At 46.5% G+C, this 21,203-nt stretch overlaps 1 protein-coding gene across 4 annotated transcripts in view; it reads right to left on the bottom strand.

The window, feature by feature from the left end:
* Positions 1–2,613: 2,613 nt before the first annotated feature.
* Positions 2,614–21,203, bottom strand: part of Cacng5 (calcium voltage-gated channel auxiliary subunit gamma 5) — a 50,184-nt gene continuing 31,594 nt past the window's right edge. Inside the window, exons 2-6 of one of the 4 annotated variants that reach the window (XM_004870261.4) lie at positions 11,755–11,992; positions 10,316–10,402; positions 8,860–9,000; positions 5,727–5,872; positions 2,614–5,426 (exon numbers count right to left, since the gene is read on the bottom strand). In XM_004870261.4, the coding sequence (XP_004870318.2) occupies positions 5,169–5,426; positions 5,727–5,872; positions 8,860–9,000; positions 10,316–10,402; positions 11,755–11,950 (828 nt within the window). In that variant the 5' untranslated portion in view covers positions 11,951–11,992 and the 3' untranslated portion in view covers positions 2,614–5,168. The remainder of the gene's footprint in view (positions 5,427–5,726; positions 5,873–8,859; positions 9,001–10,315; positions 10,403–11,754; positions 11,993–21,203) is intronic. The other 3 variants (XM_013067608.3, XM_087208587.1, XM_013067607.3) reach the window with 3 other exon arrangements.

Raw genomic sequence — 21,203 nt, 5'->3', positions numbered from 1 at the left:
TACTGCCCCTCTTGTGGACGGAGAAACTGAGGCTCCAAGTGCCACCAGTTTGCCCAGAGTGAGTGGCCGGGCAGTGGCAGTTTGAACATTGTTGCATTTGGATGGCTTTCAGCTGGGCAGTGTCTTTGTGCCCTTTGTTTAGCATGAGAGCAGTACCCTTGATCCTGGACCTTCTCTTGAACCCCAGGAGTTGGCTGACCCAAGGCCTCCCCCACGGTGCTGATTACAGGGCAGATGCTGGGCCAGCAGCATTTTCTTCCCTTCCCCCAGGCTGAAAGGAAGGAACGGGGCGGTGAATTCTGCTTCCTCCCCTCACCCCCTTCCCTCCTGGAATTGCCTGCCATTTACACTCTGTTACAAGAAATTTTGTTCTTCTTTCTCCCTCCCCCCAGTACCTAAACTCTTAGTTAACTCCACACTCTTTGGGGTGTCATCTGGGTGTTGCTAGTGGGGAGCAGGGGCTGGGGGCACACTACTTGATCTTCGTTGGGTTTTGCCTGTAACGCCTATATTCTTTGGAGTTGGGACAGAGCTGGAGATGACTTTGTCCATTTTGCTCACCATAGGAATGAAAGAACTGAGGACCAGGCCCGTGGTAATGCAGAGCCTGGAGCAGCACCCTACAGGGAACTCAGGCCTCTGAACAAGAGCCACAGCTTCCCTGGAACCGGCAGGGAAAGCTCCTAAGGGCGGGTCCCCCAGGCAGAGAACCTCAGCCCCAGAGAGGGGACATGGGGCGGGGGGGATCCTGGCTCACCCTTACACACCAGAAAGCAGAGGCAGGCCAGGGAGGTGTGACCTGCAGTGGCACAGGGTTGTGAGGATCCAGAGGCCTTAGCTCTGTGAAAACAAAGGACTGAGGCCCCAGCACCTCTTCTGGGAGAAGCGGCTCCTGGAGGGTATGGAGGGCACCTGCCCAATTCCCATCAACTCCTCTGCACATCTGGCAGACACCTGTTGGGGTGCACAGCCCCGGGGTGGGGGCTGCTGGGGCTGGGGCTCTGGCCTGGCTACAGCTCACCACCTCTGCCCTGAGGGGGACTGTGGGGCCTGCAGGCGGTGACCACTGAGCCTCACCCTCCTACATCCTGGGAAAAGCAGAAGCTGCCCAGGCTGGGCACACACTCTAGGCACCTGCCAGGTCCCTGCCTGTCCTTGCTGGAGCCCAAGCACATTCACCCACTTCTGTGCCCACTTGCTACTCAGTGTTTGTGTTCTGAAGGTTAATTAACTTCCCAGGTGTCATGTTAGCATGCAAGAGTGGGTTCATAGCTAGGTGTGTGGCGCACACCTGTGATTCCAGCACTCCAGGAGGATGAGGCTTGCAGATCACAAGTTCAGGCTAAGCCCAGTCTTGAGACAGCAAGACCTTGTGTCAAAAATAAATAAATAAATAAATAAATAAATAAATAGGCTGGTTTTTTTTTTTTTTTTTTTGGTACCAGGGATGGAACTCGGGACCTTGTACTTGCAAGACAGGTGGTGGACCCACTGAGTTAAATCCCTGGCCCTAAATAGGCTGAATTTTGTGTGTCTGGGCCAGGTGCCTAGATATTTGTTTCAGTATTTTTCTGGATGTTTCTGTGAAGATGGTTTGGGGATGAAATCAACGTTTCAATCAGTGGACACTGCAAAGGCAGGTTATCCTGCATAGTGTGGGCGGCCTCACCTAATCAGTCAGCAGTCTGACGAGAACAGAGACTGAGCCTGTCCAGAGCAGGGAAAAGCTACCTCTGGTCTTGAACTACAACTCTTCCCTTAGCCTCCAGCCTGCCAGCTTCTCCCATCAGATTTTGGCTGGACTCACCCGGCCTTCACAACTATGTGGGCCAATTCCTTCATGCTCTCTCCATGGACATCCAGTTGGTTCTGTTTCCCAGAGGACTCTAATAGACTCTGTTATGGGGAGCAGAGAGAATTACTCAAACATTAACCCTGCACGTGGTTCTCTGAGGATGTCGCTGATCCGCCTGTGGCGTGGGTAGATTTGCCTGCAATTCCTTCCTCTAAAGTCTGTGTTGCCTTGAAAACAGATTATTCCCTCTCATCCAGTGGTATCATGGTGGGGGAAACATGACTGACTCATCCGTGGGACAAGAAAGAGTGGTGAGTCTCAGACAGGAGTGACCCAAGGCCAGAATTGTTCCCTCTTGGTGGTTGGTAACACTGAGTCATTTTATTCCCTGCTTTGTGACACTTTGGTTTATTACCCTATCTCTCATTTTCTGAAGGTGGAAAAGAAAACTCCACCAAAGTTGTGGGGCTTTTTTCTTCTTCAGTGTTTATGGAAATAAAAGAGTAGAAATTACACTGAGGAAGCGGCCTTCCTGGGTGCTTTCTGAGTTGAGTTTATGCATACCAATGTTTGAGAAAAATGTTTTGAGTGAGGAGAGGCTCCAGATTGCTCTGGTCCTGAGATTAATTTATAGATGGAAAGGAAACTGCAGTGGTTATGGACACAGTTACCCATCGCACCATGAGAAAGAAGAAAATGACCCAGAACTTGTCCCTCAGGCAAGCGTGACTTGCATACTTCCAGTGTGAGCTCCTTGATTGGCAGCTCAGCCTCCAGGCTGGGCAAAGCCCATGCTAATGACATCACAGTCAACAATCTGTTTGTATTTAGAAGTGGATTCTATTTCTTCCATGTGCACAAAAACAAGCCTGGCACAATGACAGAGAAAGAACATTTTAGAGAGAGAAAGTATATCTTAGGAGTTAATTACATTGACAAAATTGGAGTTGAGCACATCTGAACAATTATCCAGCTTGGAAACGCTACCTATCCATTTTCAAGCACACTGACGGATTTCTTTGCCCTGAGGGATGTGGTGGCTTAGGTGTTACTCTGTGAACAATGACCAAGGAGGAGACAGTCATTGCTAGGATTTCCATGGAGTAGGGAGCTGGCACTGGGTGGTTGCTCATGGTTTACTGGCAAGGGCGGAAAAGTTGTGTATGAGAGCAAGATGAACTGAATCATTAGGGTCCTGGGTTGTTGTGTGGGGAATGGGCTTGGGGATAATTTCCACCGAGTCCCTCAGACTGGAAAGGGTTGCCCGAGGGTCTGTGGTGAGTCAGTGGGTGAACTGGGACAAAAACTAGCCTCTCTAGATGTTCCCATCTACTATGCAGTGAGACAAATGGAATCACCCAGCTATGACAAAACCTACCTGTTCTGGAGTGAACTATGCCATCCCTCAGATTTGTTCACTGAAGCCCTAATCCCCAGCACCTCAGAATGTGACTGTATTTGGAGACAGGGCTGTTGAAGAAGTGATTAAATTACAATTGATCCTCTACTAAATCAAGATGGGCCCTAATCCCATAATCCAATTTGATTGGTACCCCTTCCCATTTTCTTTTTTCAGTACTAGAGATTGAACTGAGGGCCTTCATTAGGTCACCAAGTTACCCAGGCTGGGCTTGAACTTGCAATCCTCCTGTCTCAGCCTACCAGAGCTCTGGGATTACAAGTGTGTGCCACCATGCCTGGCTCATTGGTGTCCTTATAAGAGGGAATTCAGACATACCAGAGACCTCAGGCATACAAGGGCATAAAGACAATGAGAGGACACAGCAAGAAGGTGGCTACCTGCCAGCCATGGGGAGAGGTCTCAGAAGAAGCCAGGCCAGGAGATAACTTGATGGTGGGCTTGTGGCCTCCAGAACTGTGAGAAAGTAAATTTTTGTTGTTGGACCCACCCAGTCTGAGGAGTTCACAGTAGCCTGAGCTGACCAACACAGTGCCCAGCTGGCTGGGTTCTTATACTACTTGCTGGAGCTCCAGAGTCGCCCACTATGGCTTTGTGTATGCAGGACCCAAGGGTGTTCTAAAGACACCAAAAGAAAAGTGGATGTAGCAAAACTATGCAGCAAAGAGCTGCATAGTTTTGCTGCTCAAAATCCCAGAATCAAACATGTACAAGCTGAGCCAGCATCTGGAGAATTGAGGGCTTCTCTGTTGGCAGTGGCTCCTCCCTTTGCTGGTTTCTTCCCAGGGGCTTCATGGAAGGGGCTGACAACCTCCTGCCTCAGTTTCCCACCAGGAAAATGGACATCTAGTCTTCTGGAGGCATCTCATTCACTACATATGTCACCTAACGAGGGAGCAGATGCTCCCCTATATTAGGATTAAATTGGCAACCCCCAAATGTTCATAGCATCCTGAGGGAGGGCAGCTGGATCATTCTGAGTCTGGCTTGTTTAGGCTCAAAATGCACCAAGTGTCACCCAATCTGGCTCCAAATCCCAGGCAGTCCCTCTGAATGCTGCTTTCTCCTTGGTGTCAGAGACCCCAGTCTACATGATTAGATTTAGGGCCTTGGATGGGAAATTTGGCCCTTGTATGCAGGGACAGTACCCCCAGGAATGGACACAGTGGCTGGTACTATGAACTCAGACCAACCAAATTCTCAGATTCTCATTGTCAGAGTCACTTCTTTGGGTTAAGGCATTAAAGGCCCCATTAAATATGTCACCAAGGGGCCATGTGTATTGAGACATCTTCAGCCATTAACACCTCTTTGTGACTTAATCAGCGTGACCTCAGACCCCTACCCCAGCCCCTGGGTCAGGGACTCTGGGTTATGGAGGGATGGGTGGAGGAAAGGCCACACCTTGGGAATGGGGTGCGCAGACAGGTGCGTTTTGGGGAGGGAGGTGGGTGACAGACAGGATAAAGTATTTCAGGATAAAGGACGTTTCTGGGCCACCCAGACCTCCCTATCAGTCACCAATAGTCCTCACAGCCCAGATCATGAACACGAGGGCCAGGCCACTTGGCGGGCACTCGAGGCTGGCTGTGTCTGTGTCAGGAACTTGGCATCTCAGAGGTGGCCTTGGTTGGGGCCGTCGAGCTGGGAGTTCAGAAACAATATACAGCCGGAACACAGTCCCCTCCTGGCATGGGGGTGCTGGCTTCTGAGAGCCACTGCTGCGATTGGCCCCCGAGAGGTGGGGCTTTGCCCATATTCTTGGCCAATCAGCGAGCTTCTTGGCTGTAGGCTCCAATAGGATGCGCCCTAGAGCTGTTTTGGGAAAAGCAGGGAGAGAACAAGGTCAAGTAAGCATGGCTAAGCAGGAGGTGGCCTGGGGCTCAGGGGCTGGCAGGGGAGAAGGAAAGGGTTCCTCGGCTGTCCTCAGTCCCAGGTGGGTGTTGGGAGCGTTCAGCAGGGAGAGGAAGACATCTGGTCATAGTCAGGGCACTTGAGCAAGGCTGGGTAGTTGCTGTTCATCTGTAGGGAGGCATCACTGGATATGTCAGAGGGGCTGCGGCCCCGGATCCAGGCATCCGGGTGCAGGAACTGGCCGGAGTAATCGGAGCAGTTGCTCAGACGTGGGCGGTAGAACCCGGGGTGAGGCCTGTACATGTCCTCGGCGGTGTACCTCTTCATGAACAGGTACACTGACATCACCCCAGCACTCTAGGGCGGGAAGAAAGCAGAGGAGTGCTCATTGCTGGGGCCTGGCTGGGGTCTGCACAGCGCACAGCCATGGAGAATGCACCCATTGAGTGGGGTGGCCCATGGATGTGGGGACAGGAGTGGGCCTAGAGAGGGCCCAGATGGAGACCTGGAAAGGCCAGAGTGTGGCACATTCTGGGAAGAAGGGACATAGAGTGGGTGGTCCAGCATGCGGGTGGATTACCTTCTTTCCCCTGGCCCAGCGGGGCAGTGCCCAGCTCTACCCAGCCCAGTGTGGCACAAGGCAGCAAGGCAGCTTACCTCTGTTAAAAGGAAGGAGATGGCAGCAAAGGCAAATGACCATCCATATTTGTAGTTGAAGTAGGTTTCAGCATCCTTGGTCCTGTTGAGCATCTCATCGTTGATGCTGGAGATGTAAAGCACCAGGCCCACCACGAGAGAGAGGCCTGGGTGAAGACAGGGAGAGAAGGGGGTTCTCAGCTCAGCACAGCACAGAGGCTCCCCAAATTGGCTGATGTGGCACCAATCAAGAAAAGAGCCCCAGGCCTTGGATCACAATGCACAATGCAAGGAGGAGCAGGAGCCTCCTCAGGGCCCTGTCTAGACCAGAACCTTCTTCACAGTAGACAGCTGTAGGTAAGAATGCGCCCTGTGCAGCCACCCTCTTGAGCCATGGGCAGTGCTCAGTGGTTCTCGTCCAGTGGCTTGCACCTGTCTGATGCACCTACCTGAGCACCAGCACTGCACCTTCTCTTTCCCTCAGGCTGGCCTGGAGGCCTGAACCACATTGTCTTCAGAGCTCCCCAGGTGACACTAATGTGGACCACTAAGCTAGCAAGTGGCTTCGACTAAACTGAGGAATCAGCTCCCTCGGCAGAGATACTCAGGGCATCACTGTGGGTCTACCAGTGTGGCCTGGGGTCTGTGCAGCCCACATGACCACAGGAAGTGACCTATCTGAGATCTTTATGCAGGAGATGTAAAGGGAGTATGTCCAGATTCTGGCCAGCATTTGACCAGGGGCTGCTGGGTCCCAAAACTCTAACTGCCATTGTGCACATGGCTGCCTCAGGCATCAGTCTCATCAATTAGTAACTGTAATTGAATCAAGACATAATTAATTACTCTGTGTGGAGCTGTTCAGGTTTAATTCCCATTATTCTATGAATCTGGGGCATCTCAAAAGATGACTGTTAAAGGAAAACAGGTGTGATTCAAGCCTTCCTTGGTACTTAATTCACGATTTGAATCACTGTTGCCCCCAAATGCCCCTTCCTACTGTTATCACTAAAACAATTTCAGGTGGCCCAGCTTAATCCTAGCTATTTGATCCTACAGCCTATTGCTGAATTCTCAAAACCTGGGCTATTGTGATGTTCATACAAGAAAAAATAAAGAGCTTAACCCTGGGTCTGTGGCTCTCAGAGTAAGTGTAATTATCATCATGTGAAGCATTGCAGGTGCTGTTGGATTGATGGCTGAAAGGGTGGAAGGATGGATGAATATATGAAAGCATGGATAGCAGTGGGTTGGCGAGTAGGTTGAAAAATGGATGGACAGGAAGAAGACAGAAGGAGTGAGTGTGTAGATAGATGAATAAATTCAAGGAAAGATAAAAAGGAATAGCTCCTTGGGCATCAGGCAATCCAACTGCCACCTGGTTCCCAAGCTATGTTGACAAGAAAACGTCGGGAAAAGGATGCTAAAGGGACTTGGGAGTCAAGTGGCAATCAGAGTTCATACCCAAGAGCTATTTTTCCTTTCTTTCCATATACACAACCATCCATCCATCCACCCACCCATTATCCATCCATCCATCCTTCAAGCCACTCGTGCATCTTCTGCCCAAGTATCTCCTTCACAGTCGCCTCTCTCCAATCAACCAGTCCAGGACACTTAAGATTCATGCCCTGAAAGTCATTCTTTTCTTCCAAGTCAGAAATCTTCAAAAGAAAAGGTCTTCTGACATGTACAGGTCACCCTGAAGGGGAGAAAGTGCTTACCTTTCTTTCTACATTCCTTTCTCTTCTCTCTCCATACCCTCCCTGTGAGTAGTCACATCTATGTCCATGGTTTCCACTCCTGTTCTTAGGCTGACAGCTCACAATTCTCTTATCTTTGGTCCTAGTGATCCCATGAGCCCCAGACCCTGACCTCTAGCAGCCTTCTATAAATGTTCCAGATGTCAGACAGACACCTCAAACCTAGCATTTCCCACACTAAACTCATGATCTTCGCCCAAACCTGCTCCTTCTCCCATGATTCCTACATTGCTGATGTAACATGCCATTCAATCAGTGCCCAAGAAAGGATCTGGCTCTCACCCTTGACTCCTTTTGGAAAGCCCAGTCCCAGTCCCATTGAATTTACCTCCCAAACAGCCCTCAAACTCTCCCATCACTCTGCTTCATCCTCCTTGGTCGGGCCACCAACACCTCTCTCCTGTGCTTCCTGGTTCTCTCCACTTCCTTTCTTGTTTCCTTCCTTCCTCCATTCTTCAGAGTGGACATTCTAACATCCAAGTTGACCATGGCACTTCTTGGCTCAAAATCCTCAACTCAATAAGATGACCTCAGGTGTCTTCCCTCCTTCACCTCTCACCACATTTCTCTGTGCCCACTGGAAGGTGTTCAATACTTCCCTGCCCTCAGTGTTTCATCCTCTCTCCCCCACAGGGCCCCCTTTCCATTCCACTCCAGCCTCACTTCTTGCTCACTCCTTACTCACCCCTTAGTTCATTTTCTGGTCACCTTCCCTGAGCAGCCCTTGGTCTGAGTTCCCAGCATGGCTCTGATGCGCCTTGCTGACCTTGCTGACCCCAATTGGAGCTTTTTTTCTGGCTCGGTCCCTCTTTCCTTTCTACTCATCTGTGTTTCCCACTATACTGACCTTTTTGTAGGTATTGATGCCAGCACCCAGGATAGAGCTTGGTAGATATAGCGACTCAGTGAATGAAGGACAGCCTGGTGCCGGTCAAGGAAGATAGGTCGGTGCTGCAGGGGCTTCGTGGGCCCAGGCTATTGGGATATGGAAGGGAGTGTGGGGACAGTCTCCTAAGGGAAGCTGAGGGCTGGAGCTCAAGGGACCATTACTCAAAGACAGATTGGATTTCTTTTTCATGCCCAAACATGAAGACACAGTCCCCTCAACAACAGCTATTCTCATCACCACCGGCAGCTAGGGAGGTACTAGGGGATGTGCAGAGTGAGGAGAGACCCCGGGCTCCGTTCCCTGCTCTGCCCAGGGTGAGCCAGCCCGGGTGCCTGCACTATCTTGGCAGGTCACGGGTGGGCCTCCCCTCCAGCTCGGACCTGTCCTGTTGGCAGTGCCAGGGGCTGACCCACAGCCGTGATCAGGACTTCCTGGAGCAGAGCTGTTCAGGAGTTAAACATCAAAAGTCTAGCATGCAGGAAAGGAAAAGTAGACAACTTACCCGAGAGGATAAAGAAGATGCCGGAAACAAAGGCCAGTATTGTCCGGTGGGGACGGATGTGTCCTATATTGCTCAGAATAAACCCGATGAACATGAAGAAGAGGCTGACCAGAGGGAATGGTGTGGCCGAGCGAATCATCTCTAACCCAGGGGACAGAGGAAGAGCCTGTCAGCCTCCAGCGGCCGTACTTGCTGGCCGTTACCCCAGGCAGTGTGTGGCAGTGTTTATTAAGCTCCCACAGCCCCTGCATGGGTTCCCGGGACCCGCACCACAGAGGGGACTGGGGACCTCCCAGGGAGGGCAGGGTTTTGTTCCTCACACAGGGCTGGAAGGCCTGACTTCAACATATTCTGGGCCCCTGTATTCTCCTTCAGGGGTACACTACTTTCCTCCTGGGAGTCTATTTTGGCTGCAGCAATGGCAGCCGTGGAAGGGCCTGGTCACCTCATCTTGCTTCCTTCCCAGGATAATTCTTCATTTCCATGGCAAGGGGCTGCTCTGCATGGCACAGAGAACAATAACTGGCTTCTTCAATGTGTCATTACTTGGGGAGCAGTTCTGTTGGATTTTTCTGACCCAGGTATGGGGTTGCAGGCCTGTCTGGGGGGCTGAGGCAGGAAGGTGGCAAGTTCAGCCCAGGCTGGGCAATTTAATGACTTAGAAAGACCCTGTCTCAAAATAGAAAGGGACGGGGAAGTAGTTCTGTGTGTGAAAGTTCTGGGTTCAGTCCTCAGTACACACACACACACACACACACACACACACACACACACTATCTGGTCTTTGTCCAAGTGACAGGAGTGTCTTTGTTATTCCTAGCTGGGCTATTACTGACGTGCACTGTGTAGTGATGCTTACAATGGATGCAGCTGTCCTGAACATTACAGACTTTCTTTCTAGCCATCAGACTCTGCACAGTACAGCATAGCAACTACTTACATAGTGTTTACATTGCATTAGGTAATACCTAGAGATGACATAAAGTATAGGAGGGCGCGTATAGGTTACATGCAAATACTATGCTATTTGATATAAGAGACTTGAGCATTCCTTGATTTTCATATCTGCAAGGGTCCTGGAACCAACTCCTTTACATACCAAGGGACTTGTGCCAGAGTTGTACTGCAATATTGTAAGTTCAGTCTGGAGGTCAGAACCACTGCTGGTGAGGTCAAGGTCATAAAGTCAGTCTTGTTACAGTCCAGAGAGACTGGTTCAATTCCTGGGCTATGAACTCATTCTCACTTACTGGAGTCATGACTATGAGACTCCAGCAGCCCATTTCTACCACTGGAAAATTAATTGGAAGAGCAAGCTCTAGTGAACCCAGGCCTGTGCCGACAGCTGAGGCTAGGGCATTAGCTCTGGAGAATACGCTGGTCACCCTGATTCTTCCCTTTGCCCTGTTCCTCTCTGTCCAGCCAGTGGCCAGATTGGAACGTTCAAGACACCTACTTAGAACACTGACTGTGGACTCTGACATTAGCTGGGAGTTCATGGGCATCACATATTCTATGGTGAAGCAGCGTCCTCGTTCCTCACCTGCGGAGACAAGAAATATATACATTGCTAGGTTCTTCTTGAACATGGATTTGAGGTTAGTATGCTCAAAGAGAATTTCCAAATGCTTCCAGGATCTTTGGCCCACAGTATCTTTGCACCTGGGCTGGATACAAACCCTAGGAGGGTTTTTGTCCCTGGCTGGTAGCCCACAGCATGGGTGAAAAACATGTCGTTACATCTGATCCTTCTAGGAGGATGGATCCAGGCACTGAGTCCTATGGGAAGAGCACAGCACTGTGACCCCACACCAAGGGAACATCTGGTACCATCTCATTTCTTCTGGGCAGAGGGGACTGATGACAGAGGGTGCATGAATGATTGAAATTCATGAATGGGGAAATCATTGAACAGAGCCCCCAAAGCTTTGTCAACCACTTTGGAAACCAGATCCTGGTGACTTTAGCTTTGAGTTTAAGCAGAAACCAAGGCTACATAGTCTGGAGCAGTGGGAGATAAAGTCAGAGATGGATACTATTCGTTCCCAAAGCAGACTCAGGCCTCTGAATAGGGGGCCAGGCCTGAAGGTGTCCCTGCTGCTAAATTTCACTCTGCTGCCATCCCATCCCCTAAAGCCCTGCCATAAAGCTGTGAGGGACAAACCTGCCTCCTCCCAGGTACACATAGGCTACAGGGCAACACCAGGAAGAGCCCAGGGAACTGTGCTGTGGTTGTCCTGGCCAGCCCAGTCTCACAGCTAGACTCGTGGGGATGCACCCGAGGGTGCTTTGTGTGTGTGGGCTGGTGCAGGGCCATGACAAATGGATAAAGGACAGAGGTCTTGGTGTAGCCAGTCCCAGGGCTCCAGAGAAGCTGGTGGAGGCCTAGATAGGCGGGATCAAAACAGAGCTGGAAGGACCTGCATCTGGGTTTTCTCTGCGCCATTTCATGGACAGTGCAACAGAGAAACTGCTAAGTGCAAACTAGTGGGAACAAGTGAAGTTGAATTAAGGAAAGTTGTCTAACCTGCCAAGTCTTTGTTTCCTCATCTGTAAAGGAGAAGTAACAAGTCAGCCTTGCAGTGTTGTTGGAAGGACCACGTGGGACCCACGGCTCAAGGACTGAGACACATAAGAGTATTTGAAACCTGCGTTCGGTCCTTCTCCTTCAGCCCTCAGGCTGAGCATGGCAAAGGCTGGCCCGGCAGGGGATGGGGCTGTCAAAAGGATATTGAGACTCATGGTATGAGTCTGAAAGTGGCGGGCCACTGTGGCCAGCACTTCCTAGGGTCTGTGAACATCGCCTGGAGCAAACTGTCGTCTTCCAGCATCTCCCCCCGGGAAGAACCTCTTGGTCAGGTTTTCCTGAATCAGGGCCATCTCCGAATCCTTTACCTGCCAGGAAGCAGACCCTCCAGAGGCCTGAGTGCAGGGACATCCTGACCTCGGTGCTCTGGTTCTGGGGCAAAACCACACCCTCCTCCAGGTAGAGCCAGTAGTCAGTGCTGACAGCAATGCCCAGGAGGCCCAGGCTGCAGACGGCGAAGATGCTGCTCAGCAGGGTCAGGGCCTTCCTCCCACAGCCGCTCATCTTCCCAGATGCTCAAGGGTGGCCAGCAGCACAGAGTGAGCTCTGGGGAAAGCAAGGAGAGTGAGCAGGTGGTGGCGGCCCCGAGAAGGCTAAGATGAGAGGCCTTGGGGTAGTAACTAAAGTCACCCCCTCCAGCTCAACGGTAATTAAAGGCCACTAGGTCTGGATGCCAGGCCACTGCAACAGAGGGCCACCCTCTCCCTCTGCCTCTCAGGAGTCCACAGCTTTCTCTGCAGGCCACTGCAAGTACTCCCTTGTCCTCTCTGAGCCCTCCTGGCTGTGTACTATTATTCATTCAGTCAGTCAATCAATCAGTCATTCAGCAACCCACTGTGGCAGACATGGGAAATACAAGGCTGAATGTCTCCTTCCTTGCTCTTGAAGACTTCTCCATCTAGAAGAACACAAAGCAATTGCATGCAGCCCAGTGAGGGCCACGGTAGAGGCGGCAGACAGGAAGAAGGGGCAAGAGAGCTGCCGGGTGGGTTCCTTTGTGTTGAGAAGGATTCTGAGGCTCAAATGCTCTCTGACAGCAGCAGGCTCCAGAAATGGAAGTGGCAGCCACCTTGGGAAGAAGGGGAAGGGCGGACAAGGATTTTTAGGGGAAGCATCTAACTCATGTGACTAAGCACTTGTAGCACTGGGTAGACACAGTAAAGGAGCCAACCTACAGGCCAAGTTCAATGGGCCTTCTTAATCCATCTGATTAGAAATGCTTCCAGAACTGTCTGCCCAGCGTACCATGTTGGCAGAAGCCGGCTATGAACCAGCCAGAGAGAAGCTGAGAGCTCATCTGCTGCTGCCTGCCAGGGCCAGGCACTGGTCTGGGAGCAGGGAAACAGTGGGGACTCAGGCAGGGAGTGCCAGCCCAGAGCCCAGAGCCCCGCTGGTGTGTTCTGAGTTCTGGCTGCCTTCTAGGATCACTGGGGAGTGTTTATAAACCCCTGACTCCTGGGCACCTTTCAGAGAGATTTGGGTACTGCTGGTTTCTACTAGGGCCTGAGTAACAGTATTTTTTAAATCCTCCCAGGTAATTCTAATATGAAACTCCAGGTGACAATTGATCTTTCCCATTCAAAGCATGGTCCATGCACCACCAGTATTAGTTGGTTAGAAAAGCAGAGTCTGTGGTCTCTCCAACTTTATAAATCAGAGCCTGCATTTTTAACACAGTCCAGCTGAGCTGTCTTCCTGCTGAATTCTGAGAAGCACTGTGCTAATCAAACAGGCGATGGAAGGGGGCATGTCCTGAGCCATCTGTAGAGAAGTGTGGGCCCAGGGCAATGCAGACAGGGAATGTAACTGAGCTAGGCTTGCTGTTGGCATCCTTCAGTAGCATAAAGTCAGGGATTTTGAAATAGGATATCATTGAGTTCAGGAGAAAGGTTCAGCAGCCTTGGTGAGGTCCACCAAGCCTAGGATCCTGTTGATGTCCCAGAGGCCCTACCAAGGGATGGTGTCACATCTCAGCTAAGATTTGAGGCACAGTAGCTATTGAGACAGCAGAAAAGGAACAGAAGCTGCATTTGAAGCGGAGCTGAGCTGTCTATAGAAAGAGGAGTGGGAGAGATTAGTGTTCTTTCCCAGAAGTGGGATGTCCTGGTCCTGCCTCCATAGCACTAGCCGTGTCCTAGCCCCTGACTGTAGGAGGGTTGATGGATCTACAGATGAGCCCCACACTGGCTCCCTGGAGGTGTGGGCACGTGCAAGTCCACCTCTGCAAGAGCACCATGTCTGCAAGGCAGGGAGCTAACCCTCCATATACTGGCTCAACGAAGAAGGGAAAAAGGAAACAGCAAGTTATTCTAGACACAAGAGGATCAGAGGTGGAGTGATAGCTCTATGGAATATTCTTAAAAAGGGGGATTCTGGTTTAAAAAAGAAACTTGAGAAGCACTGCATTTAACTCTTGAAGAATCACACGGCACATTATGTTAAAGGCAGAAAAGTATGTGTGGCTTTGCTTATTCCAGAATTTCCCCAAATCCCTTCACCACAAAATGGCATGCCATTCTGTAAGAGCCACTTTGGGAACCATGCTTCTCCCCACGATGAGGAGGAAGACCTGCTCTTCACACTGTACACAGTTGCTGGGGATTATGCACTGGCAGACATGACTACGCTCTGAAAATCTAAAGCTCGAGCCCGGCGTAAGGTCTTACTATAAGGCAACAATGGACTAAGCCCTGCTTCTTGTGGAGCAGGCAGATCAGAACTCCTGAAATACAGCTGTTGCTGGCGGAAGCTGAGCAGCCAATTTTATTGTTAAGCTTGGCAAAGGGATGAGAAAGATTCATGTCTTGGAAATTTGGAGAGAGGAAAGTGGAGAGGGAATTGGCTCTGAATCTATAAAAGCAAGGCATAAAAGAAGAGGCCGCAGGTGACCTTGGCTGTTCAACTCTACAGCAGCAGACCCCAAGCCTGAAGTGCTCTTGGGAAAACCGCAAGAGTCTTATCCTTTGAGCATGTAACAGATTTATGAAACTCCACATGGGGTGAAAATAACAATCGTACTCATTGGAAAATGACATATATACTGTTAATGCAATTTATATATTTATGTCTTATGCCATCATGTTTATTTATGAATAAATAATAAATAATATTATTGACTGAGTACTGATTAACTATCAGGCTCTATGCAAAGCCCTTTATCTCCTGTATCTCACCAGGACCTCACAATGACCCACAAGTAGACAGAATTAGCCCCATTTCATGGATGAGGAAAAAAAGGTTTGAAGATGTTAAGTAGCCTACATGCAATCATAGGTGAGTGGCAGACTATAGATTTCTTTTTTTTCCTTAGATTCTTTTATTGGTACATTTTAGGAATACAATACATTTACATTTATCATTGAGTATTTGTATCTTTACATGATGTATCTTGGTTCTTATTTTTTCCCCATTTCCTGTCTTCCCTTCACCCCTCCCACCCTTCCCTATTTACAAAGATTTTGTTTCCATTTTTTTCCTTTTCCCCTCCTTGGGAAGCTTTCTGCCGTCACTTCTGTGAAGTTTTTTTTATGTCCTCTGCACTCTCTCCTCTTTCTTCATTGACTCCAATCAGTCTTATGTTATTCTTCTTTGCATCGTCTGGCAGCTGCTGGATTGATTTCTCATGGTCCCTTACAATTTTAAAGCAATTTTTTATTTTCCTGGTCACTAATTGCAATCTTATCTTCTATATCTGAAATTCTATCCTCACATTGGTTCATTCTGCTGCACAGACTTTCAATGGAGTTTTTAATCTCGTGGAAATCTGTTTACATCTGTTTTTATGGATTCCATTTGTTTCCTATGTTGGGATTCCATCATATTCCTCAGATCCTCTATTTTTTTTTATCTGTGTCCTCTCTAGATTTATTAATCATGTCTTGCACCATGAGCAAAATCTTTGCTGTTATCTGAGTAATTATTTCTGATTTCATTTTTCCCAGATCCTCTTTTGTTGCCAGTTCAGAGAGTCCAGATGGTTGAGTATCAGAGTGTTCCATCTCGTTTCCCTTTGGGGTTGCTGTAGGTGATCTGGAAGTCTGTTTTTGAGGATTGTTTATGTGTTTTCTCCTTTCCACGGGGGGTGGTGGTGGTGGTTGCGTGCTTCTGGCGCCCACGCGGCTCACCTTCTCTGCTCTAGGAGCTTGGGATGGCAGCGTGGGAGCTTTCTTCCGGGTGCTGGGACCAGCTGAGCTTAACTGCCCTAGGAGCCTGGGATGGCGGTGGGGGGCTTTCCATTTTTTCCATTTCTCATAATTTTTCCTTTTCCTTCTTTCCTTCCCCCCCTTCCCCTCCCACTTCCTCTACCCTTTTGGACCTTTTCTTCCTATTTCAAATTATCAGTTATTCATTTTAATCATTATTTACACTTTCAGTTTCCACTTCTCCTACCCCTTTGGACCTTTTCTTCCTATTTCACATTATCAATTATTCATTTTAATCATTATTTACACTTTCAGTTTCTCACACCAGAGAAACTATTCAGTATTTACACATGTGTGTCCTATTTATTTCACTTAAGAGTATGTCTTCAACATGCATCCATTTAGCTATAAATGTCTCTAGTTTCTCATTCTTTATGGCTGAGTAGTACTCCATTTTATAAAAAACCCACATCTTCTTTGTCCAGTTTCCAGTTGATGGGCACTTGGGCTGTTTCCAAGTTTTCACCATTACAAACTGTGCTGGTATGAACATGGGTGTACATGTATCACTGGTATGATTCTTTTAATTCTTTGGGGGAAGATACAGAGCAGGGGAATAGCTAGGTCAAATGGGACCTCCAGCCCTAGTTCTTTGAGATGTCTCCATACTGATTTCCACAGTGGTTGCACCAACAATGGAGAAGGGTTCCTTTCTCCCCACACCCCCACCAGCATTTTTTATTGGTTGATTTCTTGATAGCAGTCATTCTTTCTGGGGTGAGGTGGAATCTCAGTGGTGTTTTCATCTGCATCTCTTGAAAGACCAGTGATGTTGAACATTTTTTCATATGCTTATTTGCTGCTTTTACTTCTTTGTCTGAGAAATGTCTGTTCATTTCAGATGGCATTTTTGAATTGGGTCTTTAAATTTGGGAGGTCTGATGTTTTTAAGTTCTTTATAGATTCTAGATAGTAGTCCTTTGTCTGAGGTACAGCCGCTAAAATTTTTTTCCCACATTTTAGGTTGTCTCTCAGCTCTGTTGGTGGTTTCTCTTGCAGTGCAGAAGCTTTTTAATAAGATGAGATTCCAGTTGTTGATTTTTTATGCTAGTTCCCATGCTACTGAGGTTTTGTTCATAAAGTCTTTTGCTATGCCAATGTCTTCAAGAGTTCTACCTAACTTATCTTCCAGCAAGTTTAGTGTTTGTTTTAATATTTAAATCTTTAATCCACTACCATTTTATTTAGTGCATGGTGATAGATACGGGTCTAGATTTAATCTTTGGCAGATTGAAATCCAGTTTTTCCAACACCGTTTATTAAAGAGGATATCTTTCCTCCAGTGAGGGTGGTTGGCTTCTTTTTCAAAGATGAGGTGGCTGAGTATGTCTGGAGTTGTTTCTGGATCTTCTAATCTATTCCACTGATCCTCAGGTCTGTTTCTTTGCCAGTACCATGCTGTTTTTATTACAGTAGCTTTGTAGTATAGTTTCAAGTTGGGGATTGTGATACTCCCTGCCATGTCTCTGTTGCCTAGAATTGCTTTTGCTAGACTAGGTCTCTTCTGGTTCCAAATGAATTTTTGGATTGTTTTCTCTAGTTCTGTGAAATATATTGTTGGAATTTCAATCAGCATTGTATTAAATCTATATAGCAGTTTTGGAAGTATGGCCATTTTTACTAAATTGATTCTTCCTACCTAGGAGCAAGGGATGTCTTTCCATTTTCTTGTATCCTCTTCAATCTCTTTTCAGAGAGCTGCAGTTTTCAGTGTAGAGGTCTTTTGCTTCCTGTGTTAGATTGATACCTAGATATTTTATTTTTTTGGATGCTATTGTGAAAGGAATTGTTTCCTAATTTCTCTCTTAGTGAGTCTGTTATTTGTGTACAAGAAGGTTATTGTTTTTTGAGTGTTGACCTTGTATCCAGCTACTCTACTGAGTCTGTCAATTAAGTCTAGAAGCCTTTTGGCAGAGTTTTTTGGGTCTTCTATGTAGAGTATTGTATCATCAGCAAATAATGACAGTTTAACGTCTCCTTTTCCTATCTTTACTCCTTTTATGTCTTTCTCTTGTCTAATTGCTGTGGCTAATGTTTCCAGAACTATATTGAATAGGAATGCTGATAGTGAGCATCCTTGTCTTGTTCCTGATTTTAGCATGAAGGTTTTCAGTTTTTGACCATTTAGTATGATGTTGGCTGTTGGTTTTTCATAGATAGCCTTAATCAGGTTGAGATAAAATCCTTCTATTCCAATTTCCTGTAGGGTTTTTATCATGAATGGGTGCTGGATTTTGTCGAATGCTTTTTGTGCATCTATTGAGATGATCATATGGTTTTTGTCCTTGGCTCTGTTAATATAGTGTATTAACATTTATTGATTTATGAATGTTGAACCATCCTTGCATCCCTGGGATAAATCCGACTTGGTCAGGGTGTATGATCTTCTAGATGGCCCTCTGTATTCTGTTTGCCAGTATCTTGTTGAGGATTTTTGCATCTATGTTCATTAGGGAGATTGGCCTGTAGTTCTCTTTTTTGGTTGGGTCTTTCCTTGGTTTTGGAATCAAAGTAACATTTGCTTCAAGGAATGAATTTGGAAGTATTGCTTTCCTTTCAATTTCATTGAAGAGTTTAAAGAGCAATGGCGGTAGTTCTTCTCTAATTGTCATGTAGAATTCAGCAGTGAAGCCATCAGGACCTAGGTGCTTTTTTTGTTGGTAAATATTTTATTACATTTTCAATTTCACTGAGTGTAATTGGAGTGTTTAGAATTTTTACATCTTCTTCATTTAGCTTTGCCAGTTTGTATGTATCTAGGAATCTGTCCATTTCTTCTGTATTTTCCTTCTTATTGGAGCATAGGTTCTCGAAGTAGGCATTGATGATCCTCTGGATTTCTGCTGGATCTGTTGTTGCATGGATTTGAGCCTTTTCTTTCCCTTTTTTTGATAAGATTGGCTAAGGGTTTATAGATTTTTTTCTTTTGAAAAACCAACTCTTCAATTCATTGATTTTTTTTTGTATCGTTCTCTGAGTCTGCATTGCATTGATTTCTGCTCTGAGCTTTATAATTTCCTCTCTTGCATGAGCTTTGGGTTTGTCATGCTCTTCTTTTTCTAGGAGCTTGAGGTTCAGCATTAGCTTGTTTATTTGAACTCTCTCTGTTTTCCTAATATGGGCATTCACTGCTATGAATTTCCCGGGCAGTACTGCTTTCATTGTGTCCCATAGATTCCTATATGTTGTACTGGCATTATCATTTACTTGTAGAAACTGTCTAATTTCTTCTTTAATTTCCTCTGTGACCCATTGGTTGTTCAGGAGAGTGTTAATCAATTTCCATGTGTTTGTGGGGGTTTTGCTGTTTCTTATGCTGTTGACCTCCAATTTTATTGCACTGTGGTCTGATAATATACAGGCAGTAACTTCAATTCTTTTGCATTTACTTAAACATGCCCTATGAGCTAGCATGTAGTCTGTTTTGGAGAATGACCCGTGTGCAGCCAAAAAGAATGTATGTTCTGATTTTATGGGGTGGAACATTCTGTAGACATCTATTAAGTCCATTTATTCAAAAGCTTGGTTCAGTTCTAGAATTTCATTGTTGATTTTTTGTCTAGATAGTCTGTGTATTTGTGACAGTGAGATATTGAGCTTCCCTACTACAATTGTATTAGTGCTTATTTAGTTTTTCAGGTCCATTAATATTTGTTTTGTTTAGTTGGGGGCATTCGTATTTGGTGCATATATATTTCTGATTGTCATCTCTTCCTTTTGGATTGTTCCCTTCACAAGGATGTAGTGACCATCTTTGTCTCTCTTAATTAGTTTTGGTTTGAAATCTACTTTGTCTGCAAATAAGATTGCTACACCTGCTTTTTTCCAGGTTCCTGTCACGTGGAGAACTGTTTTCCATCCTTTTACTTTCAGTCTATGAATTTCTTTTTGACTTAGGTGTGTTTCTTGTATACAGCATATTGTTGGATTTTGCTTCTTAATGCATTCTGCCAGTTTTTTTCCTTTGGTTGGTGAATTGAGCCCATTAACATTGATGGTTATAATTGACAAATATTGACTCATCCTTGTCATGATGTTTTACTGTTGTTGGCTCTTTTATTTTTTATTTTCCCCCTTTCCCTTTAGTTTCTTGCCATGCCTGGTGGCTTTGCTACGTTGGGCTTCATGGAGTTGTGACCTTCATTGTCTTTTTCTAGGATATTGCTTAGAATTGTTTGGAGCAGTGGTTTGGTGTTCATGAAATTTCTCCGGTGTTCTTTCTCATGGAAGTATCTAATTTCCCCATTGATTTTGAAAGATACTTTTCCAGGATACAACAGTCTAGGTTGGAAATTATTTTATTTTAGGGCTTGAAATACTTTACTCCAGGCTCTCCTTGGCTTGAGGGTTTGTGTTGAGAAGTCTGCTGTGATTCTGATGGGCTTTCCTTTGTAGGTGATTTGTTTCTTTTCTCTAACTGCTTGTAGGATTTTGTTCTTCTGTTGGGTTTCTGGGACCTTGACTCTTATATGTTTAGGTGTAGCTTTTTTTGGATCATGGCTAGTTGGAGTTCTATCTGCCTCACTTACCTGTTTGTCAAATTCTCTACCTCTGTCTGGGACGTTTTCTACTATTACTTCTGTGAACAGTTATTTTTATGTCATTTGTACTTTCTCCTGTTTTTTTGTGGACTCCTATCAATCTTATGTTATTCTTATTTGCATCATCTAGTAGCTGCTGGATTAATTTCTCGTGGTCCCTTAGTGTTTTTAAGAAACCTCTGTTTTTGTGGTCACTAACTTCAATCCTGTCTTCTGTATCTGATATTCTATCTTCACATTCACTCAATCTGCTGTGAATACTTTCAATGGAGTTTTTAACCTCCTGGATATCTGTTTGAATCTGTTTCATGGATTTCATTTCTTTCCTATGTTGGGTGATCACAGTTTCCATTTCTTTCTTATGCTGGGCATTCATGGCTTCCAGCATGGTTCTGAGCTCCTCTAATTTTTCATCTGTTTCTGTTCTAGATCCTCTAATCATGTCTTTCACTCTGCTCACCATCTCTGTAGTTATCTGGGAAATTATTTCTGTTTGGAATTTTTCTAGAGCCTCATTCATCTGTTTTGTTACTTCTTGTGCTATCAGTTCAGGGTGTCCAGGTGGTTGATTATCATAGTTTTCCACCTCGTTTCCCCCAGAATTAGCCTTTGGTGAGCTGGAAGTCTGTGTTTGTGTCCTGCCAAGGTGTCTTCCCATTTTTAATTCTGTTGTTGGTGCTGTTTTTTGGCTTTAATTCCTGGGCTTATACTCCAATATTTCTTATTTTGAGTATCTTTATTACTGGTGTTTAGAGCCCCTATGGAGTGATTGCTACTCAGAGATATCTTCTCAGCAATAGCTGGACTTTATAGGCTTTGAGTCTCTAATGACTCTTAGGCAATCTTGTTTTCAGTATACCGGGGAGGACAACTGATTAGATCAATCACAACACCTTAGCCCAATTGACACTATCAGCATAAAATACAGCTTAGAAAATGACAATTTGTGGTAGTAGTTAGTCTGTCACCTTGAACCAAGAGCTAGATCAAAATCTAGGGCCAGCCCAAATATGT

The sequence above is a fragment of the Heterocephalus glaber genome, unplaced genomic scaffold (genome assembly GCF_053883595.1).
Source record: "Heterocephalus glaber isolate CG9 unplaced genomic scaffold, H.glaber_assembly_v1.0 deba00000937, whole genome shotgun sequence".
Classification (NCBI taxonomy): Eukaryota; Metazoa; Chordata; class Mammalia; order Rodentia; family Bathyergidae; genus Heterocephalus; species Heterocephalus glaber.
This window is presented reverse-complemented; position numbering and strand designations above follow the sequence as displayed.